This window comes from Punica granatum, chromosome 1, assembly GCF_007655135.1.
Source record: "Punica granatum isolate Tunisia-2019 chromosome 1, ASM765513v2, whole genome shotgun sequence".
Taxonomy (NCBI): Eukaryota; Viridiplantae; Streptophyta; class Magnoliopsida; order Myrtales; family Lythraceae; genus Punica; species Punica granatum.
The window spans coordinates 8,233,883-8,248,395 of NC_045127.1; the positions used below are offsets into that span (position 1 = coordinate 8,233,883).

Below are 14,513 nucleotides of genomic sequence, written 5' to 3' on the forward strand. Positions count from 1 at the left end.
TACACACATATGCACGTACACATATATGTATTAGCACATATATATATACATATATGTGTGTTTTATATTTATATCCCTTTAGCAGTATATATCTATATATATATAGAGCTTGGGGGGAGCTTTTCAAGTCCCCAAACCGGTGTGGGACAAGTGGAATTAAGAATTCTAAATTGCCATGTGTCCTCACATGGATCGTGCATCAATTGTGTCCATTTAATCTAATAAATCGAGTCTAATTAATCGACAAATTTAATCTCATTAAATATCCGATTAATCGGTCGCACCATAAATCATCTAATCTCTATTAGACAATTTTATTATTTCAAAATATCTCGTCAATTTAGTCGTAGTGTGTGACCCTGTAGGTTCCCAATTACGTTGATAGTAATATCGAAAACTCTATTTTAATATTATAAACAGTGAGCGGCATCTAGCAATGCATCACTGTTACTCAAGTAATCGGAAAGTCAATTTCTCGACGAACCTCGTGACCTATATTACCGTGTAATATAATTCATTGTCCTCTATATCTCTATTGAGGTCGATGACATCCTTATATGACTCAATATCTCTCTTTCTTGGTTTACCGGGTAAGTCTATTAGAACAAATGAGCTCGATATCGTTATATCGACTCATTTGGGTATGCATACACTTTTAGACTTAACCACCAAGTGGCCGTGAGATATCGCTCCCGTTTCGTAGGAGGGACAAATCCTATCTCGATCACTCACATTCCTCTCCATGCTCTATGATATACCCAATAACTGTCTTTCTAACCAGCCTGTTACGGTGGCGTTTGACAGTATCAAAGTCTATGACATTACATGTAGGAATCCATGGTGACCTCAAGTCAAAGGACCATTACACGATAGTCACTTTGAGATATGCTAATGACAGTCACGTAACAACCCATGTAGCAATCTCATGGCGGGTCAGTCCAATACACATTACTCTTAATGTATACATGTGATGTGACTTGATATCTCCATATCCATGACCTGTGAGACTTGGTCATCAATCAACACCCACACTAGTCTAATCGTATTATCGTTGTTCTAATTAACGATAATACTTTGACTATGGACATTTAGGAATAATGTTCGGTAATTATAGGATCTCATAATCAAGTTACACTTGATGCCTATAGAACCTACTATTCCAAGGACATTATTGTGTAAAATCATATTCAGCGCAATTTACACAATAACAGAAATGCCTCGTATTATAATGAAATACATATCATATTACAGAACTGATGATAGATTGCCTTTAGGGCATACACCAATTCCTAACAAGGGGCAAGAAACAGCGAGTATGGTACTGATATAGAAAAGTGGGCTGAGAGGAAGTGCGCCTCTTGCATTGATGGAAGAACTCTTGATGAGGAGATCCCTGTGCCTGCCAAAGCTGAAGCAAAGAAAGAAGCAGCCTGAGAGCAAATTCATCCTTACCTGATACACATCTACTCTTCTTTATCAATGGTAATATCTTCTTCATGTAATTCTATTTCTTTGTTGGCTTTGGCCTTACGCCCATGATTATGAGTACTGCTCTGGTAGTAGTAGAATCAGGAAGCAGGGGAGTTTTTTATGCCCGAGCAGAGGTTCGATTAGAATGATGACTCCAAGTAATTGAATTCTGGTGTTCTAGTTGATGGCTCTCCATTGTCTCGACTCTCGACAGAAAAGAAGAGGCAAAATATCGATGTCAGAAACTCTTTTATCTGTTTTCTTTTTTGCACTGGAAAATATTGAATCATTAAATTTCGACAGGTTCGATTTGGAATGGGAATCCATTATTAGAATTTTCTCCCTCCTGATTTTCGAATTTTGTTCTGTTCTTTTTTTAAAATTTCTTGATAGTATGTCATATGAGCTTATTGATGTTTTGTGCTGGGAACCATACTCTTGTTGATCTTGGTTACAACTCACTAGTCGTTGCACTTCCCCGCGAAACATTGCATTGATTAACATTCCAATGTTCCAACAACCACACTGTTTTCAATTCCCGTCCGGGACCGCACTCTCCAGCTCTAAGCATAAATCCTGACGTTTTACAGCCATCACATCGTCTTAACGAGCAAGAGACATGATGTGGTCCTCGCATATTTGGTTGCGCAGCTCCAAACAATTCACTGTATATCCAGATGTCTACTGAACCATCTCAACGAGATATAGATGAAAAACCATGCCCCCTGCACGAAGATGTACAGGACGACTCATTATAGTTCATAGCATCGATTTCTTTGAATTCTATCTATTTGCAGATACTCGAGAGATGGAAACGTGAACAGATGATGATTCAAGAACCCACATCAAGTTTTCAAGAAATTGACAAGTTTCATTTTCAACTGTAGCTTGAAAACAGAACAAGTCATGATATCTGGGACTTGTCTATAAGCTGTCTTTCAGGCTTTTCCATGAACAAAGAGCTTACACGAGACAAGGCCGCCCCAAGATGTCCTTATGTACATAAACAAGTTCGTAGTTACAATCTAACATAATCAATGGTGTCTCGACCCTTGTTTCTCTTGGGAATGCTGTTGATGACTAATACTTCTACGGACGCTTCAATCTGAGAAGGTGAGACAGACCAGCTATTACATGTAATCGGCTGGTCGGAACTCCAGTCTTCGCAAGTGCTCTCCCTTGCTTGTCCAGGATCACAAAGCATGGGACGTATCTTATGTCATAGTGTAGGAGCTGCATCAATAAGAAAGTTATCAGTTTTTACCCATCGAGTCCAAAGAGTATGAAGCCACAGAGTCACTTTTCAACAGTTCGAGATGGCCTTGCAGAACCCTGGTATTCTAACTGTCAAAACCGAGCTTAGCATATACGCTGGTTGCTGCGCCAATTTCATAAAGCTTAACCTTTCATGAGAATTGTTCACATACTGACTCATTCATTTTCCTTATATCGGTTCCTCGAGTCCTGGGGCCCCGACTAGGCAATACATGGCATACCGATTCGGTTATCACACAACGAGCAATTCACCAAGCTCCGTTCTACAAAATAGGTGTTTCGACAATTCATCCACCATCACCACTCCATCCAAACAAAGCACAAGAGGCTGCCATCTTACCCGAAATTCTAATACAATCAGCAACAACCACGGCACATCGACAACCGGGCAGCACTTAATGTGCTGACTCAACTTTCGAACTTGTGAAACCCTGATTTCCCATATCAGATCTCGCTGCAAACAAGTTATATTCTTCCCTAAAACCAAATTGATCTCATTCTCACCCAACACCCAACAGAACAAAGAAAGGCGACGGACGGGTTCAAAGGTAACTTACCTCGGGGAGCCACATCTCGTTCTCGGCGTCGGCCATGACGATGTTAAGCCATTCCTTGTTCCTCCCCTCCATCTCCAGCACGAAGTTCAGCAGCGAATTGCATAGCTTGCACTTGGGAGAGTAGAACTCTAACACCGTCGCCTCCTTCTGACTAGCCAGGGCCGAGGCGAACGCCCTCTGCTCCGCCTCTCCCTGCTCTCCGGGGCTCAGCCTCTTTGACTTCGACCTCGGAGCGGCATCTCCGGAGCCAGCGGCTAAAAGCCTGGATTTCGAGACGGAGTTGTTGAAGAAATTGAAAGCGAGGGAACCCATGCTCTGCAGGGACTTGAACATCCATGGGGTGTCGAAATCGCAGGTGCTGGGCATCGTCTTGGTGGGGCTCTGAGGGGAATCCCATGGCAGCTTGAAGCAGAAGAAGGGCTGCTTGGGACCGGAGTTCATGGCTACAGAACAACTCCGAGAAGTAGGAGAGGACTGCACAGTGGTTCTCTCTGGAGCCGTACGGCAATGGCGGGTGGAAAATGCAAAGCTGTCGTTCGAAGTACTTTGGGCCGATTTCATGTATGGGCTTTCGTTGGGCTTCCAGTGGGCCGACAGGAGAGGTTAATAGTAATTTTTCACTCGAATTCTTTTATTTATTTTTTTTTTTTTCATTTCACACTGGTACTTTTCCAGTTCAAGGAGATCAATGGATTATGGACCAAGTAAAAGTTTAGGGAGGGGGTGGGGGGAAGGTGCAGGAAGTTCGCAAGCAATAATTGAAGTTGAAACTTCTTGATTATATGCGAGGGCAGATATATATTACTATACTATACTTATTTCTCAATTTCAATAGCACTGCAGTTTACCTTATGGAATGATGATCTGAGATGAAAGTTTAGAAGTTAGGGAGTAAAACCTAACATGGTTGTTATAGAGCCCGGTTCATGCCCACAGCCACAAATGATGCCATAACTAATATATATGTTCAATGGATTTGAACAATAATATGTTTCATTAGACGCATAAGTAAATTCCTTTCATGAATAGATTTTGCGTAGTTTACAATGTATCATTGGGATTAGCTGAGAGAGCAGTAGTATCTCCATGCAGAATAATGCAGAAATGTAAGATGCTGCGAAAGTCTTTATACGTTACAGTGTGCTATAACCTATAAGTTATACAACCAATGCCTTGACCAGTTCGATGTACGTAAGATGATGCGGTGCACATTCAAAAATAGAAGAAATTACGCATTCTCGCTTAGCGTCTATTATGAAATAAAAAAAACACTAAAAAAATCCGTATTAGGATATTAATTAATTAATAATAACATAAATGTCGTATCATGACCGTTGGAGCCCGTATATATGGAAGACTTGACTAACCTCCATTAACCCCAAAGTATTCTTCCTCTCAGGGCATATGTTGTAGAATTCATTGGCCTTTTAATCATTGCAATGCCCCATCTTGGCATCTCTTTTTCTTTGTTCAAAAATGGGTTTTTACCAGATTTAAGATGACTTCCATTAGCCCATCGGTCAACCCCATTGAGCAAATTATAATCAAATCCCAAATCTCATTTAACCATGCGCAAAATCCATGTATTATACTAACACAAATCTCCAATCGTAGACATGCAATTATATATACAGGTGATGATTAAAACCTATTATTGAACATAATTCGCGTGCAATTCTATGATACTAATGATTATCGTAGAATTATTCTTGAGGTGGATTCTGAAGTAATGGTTCGTTTTCTAACTTCAAGATCTTCGGAATGTGGCAGCGATGGCTCAATTTTATGGGACATTCGTCAGCTTTTGCTTCGGACTTGGTTGGTCAAAGTCCAACATACATATCGAGAGAGAACTCTTGTGCAGATTGGTTATTTATCGAATTATGCGTTTTCCATGCCTCGTCTATGTAATGTTTAGTTTCATTAATAATATCTTAGGGTCTTTGATCCCTCCATTCACCCAAAAAAAATGTATTATATGTGGTTATGGAGTATTTTTAATGATATCACGAGATGTAATAGAAAAAAAAAATGTGAAAAGCACCAATTTCGTGGGAAAATAAATTCCTAACACATCATTTTGAAGGGAGCATGAAATTGCTGAATGTGCATATCAATGGGTGAGTCAAAACATTATTCTTCCTTCTAGAAATAAAATTTGTTTTGCCCGCCAGAGCAAGAAAAATTATACACTTTCACTGACGACTAAGTCCTCTTATCCTTCTATAAAAACCCCATAACCTCATATCCTAACTCCACCATCTCACAAATTAAGAACACTGATTCCTAATTCGAACCTCATCGAGAATTCGGGTTTTGTTTGAGGATGAAGATGATGGGATCGACCAACTCTGCCATCACGAGAGGATTCCTCCTCCTCGTAATTGCCGCCACCACCCTGGCGGTAGGCCAGGCCGAGACTGTCGTGGTCGGCGGATCAGAAAACTGGCGCCCTGGCTACAACTACACCGACTGGGCTCTGAAGAACAGCCCTTTCTATATCAATGACAAGCTCGGTATGTCTGTATATGTACTCACGAACTCATTGAGCTTCGTGGAATATTATTCTTGTCACACATGATCTCTTATACTTTTGCCTGCATGTTTTGCGCCATCGCAGGAATATGATAATTTTTACGCGAATTTGTAAGGATTCCGGAGTTAATCTTTCATGGTTACACATATATAAGAAAGCATGCATGATGCATATATATAGATATATACAGATATATATTGATGTAATATTGATATAATATAATTATATAAGCATGGTTAAATTTCGTTAATCTCATCCGTGGGCCGACCACGCACTGAATGATATTCTATATACGATTGCGTGCCCCCCCAAAAAAAAATGCAGTGTTCAAGTATGAAGCGCCACAAAACGTGTACCTGCTGCCGAACCTGTGGAGCTACATCAAGTGCGACTTCAAGAATGCGAAACTGCTCGCCTCTGAGACGAATGGTGCAGGGAATGGATTCGAGGTCGTGCTGAACCAGTGGAGGCTCTACTACTTCGCCTCATCAAGCGGGAATGACTGCTCCTCCGGGATGATGAAGTTCTTCACGATGCCTCTGCCTCACTGGAATTACTGATCATGATCATTAATTGCTATGCATCGATGATCATAAGGCGTCTTGTTTCTGGTGAATATTCTCCTCGTGCTACTTTATGGTTCAGCTAAAAAAAGGTGTATCTGCAGGATTATAACGAATAAAGGGTTTGATTTAATTTTGTATGATCATCTGTATTTGTTCTGTGTAACAATTGTGTTTGAATCTGTTGTTTCGCGCCATGTATACGTACGTGCACAATTCAGAGAATAAACTGAGTCTTGTTCTGTGTCTTCTCTCTATCTCATTGGGCTGCATAACTCGAAGATGCATGATTTTCTCAATGTTAGATCGTGCCGTTCCTACGATATCCAATCATCGAGAATAGTAGTACTTGATCATGCACGATAGGGGTGGCAATATGTGACTATGTCTCGTACCGATCGTGGTTAAAGGTTAGTGTCAGAAAGCCCTTAACCCAACACTGACACAATGAATGAACGGATCATGATTCTCATATATGTACACTACACGACCCATTTCATTTCATGCTAACACGGATACAACACCCTTAATTCCCGTTTAATTAATCGTGTCTAAGTTTGTATGTATAACCACCTAAATACAATAGGATATGACCTCTGTAAATGAACGTATCCATACGCGATAACACAACAAAAACACATAAAATACAAGTAGGTTACACAGGTTGAACTTGTTCAACCAGAACTGTTCATTGGGTCGGCCCAACAGGTTTGACCCATTTAGCCACTGTAACATATTTAGCTTACACTCGAACTTGCTTAACTCTGTAATGTACTCATGACGTGTTATCAAATTGCGTAAAAAAAAAAATCACCATCCCCATACGTAAGATTCCATCGACTGATGGCACACGAACAAGAAGCATGCGAAATGTATTTCAATCTGATCAGTTAATCGAGGCCCAACCACTAAATCTTCTCCATCTGAAATAAGCCCAGAGGAAGAAGAAAGCACATATCATCAGGCCCATATTATATAATCTGGACGTGTTAAATAATAACATTCGGAATTTCAGGGAGGAGAGGTCCATTTGGAACAGTGAGTGACAGACGCAAAAAGAAGTTGAAAGTTCATCATTTTTCCTTAATTAATTAAGTTTTTCTTTTTTTCAGTATTACATATTTTCAGGTCAAAATCAATAAGCAGTTCATCAGTCAACTAAGAAGACTAACTTGTCATTACCCTGACAAGCCCTTCCAAGAATTAATAATGCGCGTTTAGCCAAGAATTCTTAAACGATAACTATGTATACTCTAATGTATTGATTTGTTATTATACAATGATCCAGTGAAAATTTGGGTTCCTTTCAATCGATCATCGTTGGATTGACTATGAATGGTGTAGTCAACGATAATTAGGAATCGGTTACGTTCAGACACCGTACGTAAGGGCAAAGTTGATCTTTATTTTATATTTTCCATTTATTTATTTATTTATTGAATTTTTGGACATAGATGGGTATGTTATTTTCTTCCAATGTGGCAAGGCAGGTTCTTATTAAATTAAACATTCTCCTTAATTACCTTCCTTCTTCAGCAAATCTCTACTTAAATATTTCATATCTAGTGACGAATATGTACCATGTCCATGGGTTTTCCCTATAGCCAAAAAAAAAATGACGAGACTAATATTTATGATAAGTTTCTACACGAATTTTAGTCCATTAAAGTGTCTTCTCTATCTATACACTAACGCAATTTTGCCCACACTGCTATCCTTCCTATCTTTCTCTTTTGTTTTTTTAATACTATTCAGTATAGTCCCCGACTCTCCTAATATTCATATATCTTAAGAATTCCATAACATATTGGGTGCTTCGGTGAGATTGGTCGTAAAGGAGTCGGACATAGACCGACAATATTGACCGATAAAGATATTGCTCGGGGTATGGTGCCTACTGGATCTATGACGAGAAGCTAAGGCGAAAACAGAAATCGGGAAAGTGTGAACCACTGTTCGGTAGTTATGTTATAGGTTGAGACCACTGTTTTATGGATATGGATGAGCTCGTATGACATTGCGCCATATTCAGATTTTCTGATCCATATCTCTCTCTCTATTTTCAGAAATAGAAAATTGAATTATTAATACAAAAAAATTAAGATAATATAATATTTAGTTTTACGAGGGGACAGCCTGTAATCCCCCAATTACATGACGTAAAGCATTTGGTTTGGTGTCCATTGCATCGTGATGAAGAACAGATCTTGATGGACCGGTTGGGAAAGGAAAGGGTATTTTTTTTAATAAGTCTATGAAATTAGCTTGCCACTGTATTTTTATTACATTTACTTTAATTTTTTTAATAAAATGCTGCTTAGATTTAAATAAATAATTTCGGCGGGTAATTTTTAACCCGAGCAGGAACGATAAATAGATCGCTCTACGCGCGGGAAATCTTTGAGACGAATAAGCAATGTGTCGGTTAAAATACACATATATTTCTGAGCAAACATCAAAATTAATAACAAAATTAAAATCATAGGATCCTCTGAATCATTTTGAAATTGATTGTGAACAAATCCCCTATTCTCATTCGAGCATACCGATGCCGATGCGGGGTGAGAATACATCAATTGATTGTGAGCGAGAGATCGTTGTAGGTCGTCCGAGATCGGCGGAGGTCCCATGGAGGTCGTGGTAGAGAGAGAGAGAGATGGCTGAAAGTAATGATGAACAGTCATGCATCGATCTCCTGGACTTAGAGCCTATTTATAATGATGTGGGCATGGCCCGATTATACATGCTCGAAAATATTCAAGAAAAATGAATCTCCTATTCATATTCATACATTGTCCTCTATTCTTATTCTTCTTTTTCTTTTTTCTGAATAATTCATATTATTAATATTAGTGAAAGAAAGTGTTTACAAGAGTCCTAAAGTTTAGGTACCCTTCAAAAGTACATAGAGATTGAAATTTGGACCTTGAGCCAAAATGACCCATGTCGTGTGCAAGGGAATTATCGGACCTAGGGATCCAAGAACATCAATCCGAGAAGACATTAAAAACCGAGATAATATCAGAGACTATGCTTCTAATCTCCCACGGAGAGGAGCAGGGGTTCAAAACGGCTTCAACTAGAAGTAAAGAGTCGCAACGTAGTCAGATCTTCGTTAATCCTCTTTCTGTTGCTATGGTGAGGGCAATGAGCACTACTTTGGCCTCTGCCTAGAGAGGTGTGTCTTCATGTGAGACCTGAAATTGAAACCATGATAGCGATGGAGGTCTGTTCGGGCAATGAAGAACTCCAGCGAGACATGATCTACTGCCGTTTCAAGTTGCATACAAGTTGTCCCCTATTCTTATTCATATATCTAGTTTTGATCCCTCATTGTTCCACTATCTAAGTTTTGATCCTTCATTCTTCCATTGTCTAAGTTCTGATTCCTCATTCTTTCATTTGTTTTTTTTTAAGCTGAATTAAAGGTTAGGTCGGGTTATTGGCCTATTGTGATTGCCCAAACTAAAGGAACCTGGCTGCCACGGAATGTTCATTTCGCCATAGCTCGTTGAGACTTAGCCCAACTTGATCACCGCAGCCCCATCAACACACTAATGAATTAAGTCAAAAGCCCACTGGATCAAGCATTATAGGCCGGCCACCGCCATCCCATAATACACCCACATAGTGGCGAGCTCTACGTCCTCAGTGAGGTTCGAACTCGTGATATTCAAGTAGAACGCTTGGAACTTAACTACTAAACCACCGTGCTAGTGGTTGTTCTTTCATTTGTTACTATTGAGTTTCTTTGATCCTGACCAAGTGTTGAGTTTGCTGCTTATTTAGTAGAAGTAATGATCTTAATCTAGTCTTATGAGATTCATTAATTCGGGAAGATTAGATTAATTGTTTTCCGAGAGGTGAGGTTGTGCAAAGGAACGGATTCAGATGCAATAAGATGATCATTTTCTGGAGATGATCATTTGCTATAAAAAAAAAAGAAAAAAAGAAAAAGCTACAGGCATGATTTCTATAGGATTATCTTTCTCGAAGATATAATATGATGAAGGAATTGATTCATTGGCAAGCTCAGCTTCCCTTGACTTTTTGAAAGTTCTCCATGGATTTAGTGTCTCTAAATTCTGTTCTAAATGTCTGCGAGTGAGGCGAACAGAATGAGCCCCTGCAAGGTTTGCCGGCTAGCTTTGCCATCCCAGCTTCCTCATGCTCCCCCGGTTGCATGATGTTGATGCCCGACTGGAAAAATACTGTTTGGAGAATGTTTGCGACAATACATTTTCAATAATTCGAGGGCACGCAATTTGCAAACCCTGACACAATTCAAATTTAGGGGCGGGCAACCTCCAATAACATGATCTTCTAATGCAGTTTAACTCAGGGATAGGCAACCAACAACAGCGAGTCATCACGCAATTCAAATTCAGAGGTAGGCAACCTATAACAACGAGTCCTCCTCATGCAATTTAACTTAGGGGCGGGCAACCAGCAATAGCGGGTCCCCCCCCATGCAATTCAAATTCGGGGGCAGGCAATCTGCAACAACAGGACCCCCTCACGTAATTCAAATTCAGGGGCGGGCTATATGCAACAGTGGGACCCCCTCACGCAATTCAAATTCAGGGACGAGCAGTTTGCAACAACGAGTCTCCCTCAAGCTATTTACCTCAGGGACGGACAACCTGCAACAGCAGGACCCCTCTCAGGCAATTAAGGCTTAGTGGCGGGCAGCCTGCAACAACGAGTCCCCCTCACGTAATTCAAATTCCGGGGCGGGCAACTTCAAAACAAGTCCCCCCACGCATTCAATCAGAGCGGGCAACCTGCAAAATAGGTTCCTCGCAAAATAGAGAAGTGGACAACCTTGCGTCACCACAAACGAAATGGGCCGTGCATATATTTTCAATTACTTTCTAGATTCTACTTATCATCATTATTGATATGGACCTAGGCTTCGAATAGAGTCAATCGGGCTCAAACTATCATTCGGCCCAGGCTCATATCATAAATAGGCTCTAAGCCCATGAGACCGACGCATGACTCGGTTCATCATCACTTTCACCCGACTCTCCGCCGCGACCTCCATGGGACCTCTGCCAATCTCCGACAACCTAGATCTACGTGTAGGGCTCTGATTCCTGTGATTACGGGATACGTAGGCGCACCAAATCGGAACTCGAGCCCTCATCGACACAACGACCCTTTCCCAACCGGTCCATCAAGAAGAGTCGGAGACGAGAGACTACGGTACGAGAGGGAGAGATTGGGGGTAATAATTATATATATATATTTTTTACTTAATTGCCAATTTGATTTCTTACAATTGCGATTAACACTGAATTAATCGAAATTCCTAAATTATCCTCCATTCAATTTACTCCCCCATCAACACCCAAAAGAAAGGGGGGACAAAAAAAGGAGGCCTAAATTTGATTAATTAATTGGAAATAATAATTTAAAATTAATGAAATCCAGAGGTCTGAGCGTCCAGCGTGGAGTTCATGTATTCCCTCACCTCCCTCGCTATTACACCCCTCATCACATTCCAAAACCCCTCCGGCACCTCCTCGGCCGCCGCCACCGGCCCCCTCCTCTCCTCCTCCTCTGTCCCCGTCCCGAACCCCGGCCGCCCCAGAGTCAACGCGGTCAACGGGTCGTCCCCCTCCTCCATCGTCGTCGTCAACGACGTCCCAGCATCGCATTGCGCGTAGTGATATTGATGTACGGCGGCCCCATTGGCCTCGTCGGTGGCGTTGTTGTTGCCGCTGTTGCAGCCCAGCACGGCGGCCGCGGCGGAGGCGGAGGCGGAGGGGGCGGCGGAGGGGGAGGGGGAGTAGTAGGAGGCCCTCCGCTTGAGGGTGGAGTTCCAGTGGTTCTTGACGGCGTTGTCTGTGCGGCCGGGGAGGAGGCGGGCAATGGTGGCCCAGCGGTTGCCGTAGCGGGCGTGGGCGGCGAGGATGGCCTCGTCCTCGGCGGGGGAGAAGGGGCGGTGCTCGACGGAGGGGCTGAGCTGGTTGCACCAGCGGAGGCGGCAGGACTTGCCTGAGCGGCCACTGATGTGGCGGCTGATGAGGGACCAGTTGCGGGGGCCGTAGCGCTGGACGAGCTGGGTGAGGATCCGGTCCTCCTCGGCGCTCCACGGGCCCTTGACCCGGTCCGACCTGTGACCCGAAAAGGAAGACCGGCCCATCACAGCCGCGGGGCCGTAGCAGGTGTAGGTGGACTCCGAGGAGGAGGAGGAGTCCGAGGAATAGGAAGTGGCCGAGGTTGAGCACATGTTGTTGTTGTTATTGTTCATGGCTAACTCCATGGGCTTTTGCTTTGTCTAGAGAGAGAAAGTGAGAGCCTAGAGAGAGAGAGAGTGTCTGCCTGTGGGATCTTTTGGAACGAATGGATTGATGAGAGGAGGGACTTCTATATATATACGGAGAGAAGTTTTAGAGAAAGAAAGAGAGGGAAAGGTGCAACGAACGTAACAATGGAGGGGGAAGAGAGAGTGAGAGAGATTTGGATGTGAGGCTACTTCCAGGAAGATGGGTCGTGTAAAGTTGGTGGGGAGGAGGGACTGATCGGAAAGATTTTGTGTAATTTTAATTATTATTAATACATAATATGATCACAGGCAAATCCCTTTTTTTCCTTACTGTTTTTATTTATTTCTAAAAATTATTCAATATCTCTCCATATATAATCACTTCGATTTGAAATCAAGAAGTTATGAATTTATTTATGAGGAATGAGAATTTCGTTATCCGGTTATCTTCATTTTCTTGTATCTTAACAAGACTTGCGAGTTACGGTCCCTGTACTCTTGTAAATGGAAAGAAGGATATGTTCAACATTTTGCATCTTCTATGGTTGGTAAGTGTATAGTGATTAGTACTTGGCAAGTTCCTACATATTGTACCTTAATTGGACTTGGACAATAAAACTGTCACATAGAGCGGATTACGACTCTATACATCACTTAAGTACCTTATGCAATTATGACTCGATACGCATATATAATATGCTCATACTGATGCATTTGGTGTCCATGTAGAAAACTTAGTCTCGTAGTAAAATGGAGATGGTATATTGAACTCGGTCTCGATATCCAAGTACGTGCTTACCCAAAAAAAAAAAACAAGAAGATATTTGATAAGTTAATGTGTGTAAATATAAACACAATGTACTCATTTTCTTTTATGTGTGTATCTTTATTGTCATAATCTGAAACATGGTAACCATTCTTGAAATTATAGGATTTACCATATATACGCGATTGGTGAGGGACGATTTATAAGCACAAACAATAAAGTGGATGCAGAAAATTAAAGTGCAATCAATCAATATTGTCTTCAATCTTAAAACATTTTTATGTGTCTTTGCTAAATCCTAATTTATAGGTGGTGTTTGGTTTCATAGTAGGATTTTATAATTGTGATTTTGATTTTGATTTTGAGTGGTATAAATGGGGCTCACCCTTTGACTTTGTAAGAGTTATGTTGTTTTGTTGTGGAAAAAGTAATATAAATGGGACCCACTCTTTGACTTTGTATGAGTTATTTTGTTTTGTAGTGGGTAGAATTAAATTAGAATTGTGATTCTAAAATATAACTCTGAAACCAAACAGAGCCATAATTATTCATCCAAAAGAAATCCTAATTTATAATTTCTCCGGCCTTTCTTTCCGCGGCGGAGTGAGCAATTTGTTTTATAATTTCATTTGATGGGCCTTTTTGTCGTTTTCTTGTCAATTTACCATTTTGGGCTTCTTTATAATAATAATAATAATAATAATTCATATGATATATGTGGGGTGGGGGTTGCGGTTGACGTGTTCTCTTCTCACTTCAATTTTTGCTTTGTACGGAGGCTACGGACGATGTCCCAAACATCAAACCTTCGATCGAAGCTTTTCTTTTCTTTTATTTTGGGTTTAATTTTCTCATGGGTAATTCTTCTGTCCTCCTCATTAAAAACGGCCACGTTATCTGCATCTGTTAGATCAATTCTTTGTGGAGTTTTACCCAATTAGACAACATTCTTAAATTATTCAGCAAAAAAAAAACTTAAATTATTTTTCATGATATTATTTCCCAGACACTATTTCTCGAAATAAATTTATCTTATTTCTTCTTATCATTTTTATCTGTATTTCTTTTAAAT

General features: G+C 40.9%; 3 protein-coding genes across 3 annotated transcripts; 1 reads left to right on the top strand and 2 right to left on the bottom strand.

Annotated features, from left to right (window-relative positions):
* Positions 1-2,320: 2,320 nt before the first annotated feature.
* Positions 2,321-3,804, bottom strand: LOC116192320. The gene is made up of 2 exons (XM_031520855.1): positions 3,303-3,804; positions 2,321-2,703 (listed from the first exon to the last, which is right to left on the bottom strand). Exons 1-2 carry the CDS (start codon positions 3,741-3,743, stop codon positions 2,560-2,562), a joined length of 585 nt encoding a protein of 194 aa, XP_031376715.1. The 5' UTR covers positions 3,744-3,804; the 3' UTR covers positions 2,321-2,559.
* Positions 3,805-5,553: 1,749 nt separating this feature from the next.
* Positions 5,554-6,651, top strand: LOC116192120. Its single transcript, XM_031520569.1, has 2 exons — positions 5,554-5,818; positions 6,163-6,651. The coding sequence occupies exons 1-2, from the start codon at positions 5,629-5,631 to the stop codon at positions 6,396-6,398; spliced, it is 426 nt and encodes a 141-aa protein (XP_031376429.1). The 5' UTR covers positions 5,554-5,628; the 3' UTR covers positions 6,399-6,651.
* A 4,974-nt stretch (positions 6,652-11,625) lies between these two features.
* Positions 11,626-12,807, bottom strand: LOC116192393 (transcription factor MYB44-like). The gene has a single exon (XM_031520935.1). It carries the CDS (start codon positions 12,670-12,672, stop codon positions 11,824-11,826), a length of 849 nt encoding a protein of 282 aa, XP_031376795.1. The 5' UTR covers positions 12,673-12,807; the 3' UTR covers positions 11,626-11,823.
* Between the last annotated feature and the right edge of the window lie 1,706 nt (positions 12,808-14,513).

Coding starts and splice junctions, on each gene's coding strand:
- LOC116192320 (XM_031520855.1), bottom strand. CDS start 3,743: ATGAACTCCGGTCCCAAGCAGCCCTTCTTCTGCTTCAAGCTGCCATGG. Junction 2,704..3,302: donor ACGAGATGTGGCTCCCCGAG/GTAAGTTACCTT, acceptor TTATTGATGCAG/CTCCTACACTATGACATAAG.
- LOC116192120 (XM_031520569.1), top strand. CDS start 5,629: ATGAAGATGATGGGATCGACCAACTCTGCCATCACGAGAGGATTCCTC. Junction 5,819..6,162: donor CTATATCAATGACAAGCTCG/GTATGTCTGTAT, acceptor AAAAAAATGCAG/TGTTCAAGTATGAAGCGCCA.
- LOC116192393 (XM_031520935.1), bottom strand. CDS start 12,672: ATGGAGTTAGCCATGAACAATAACAACAACAACATGTGCTCAACCTCG.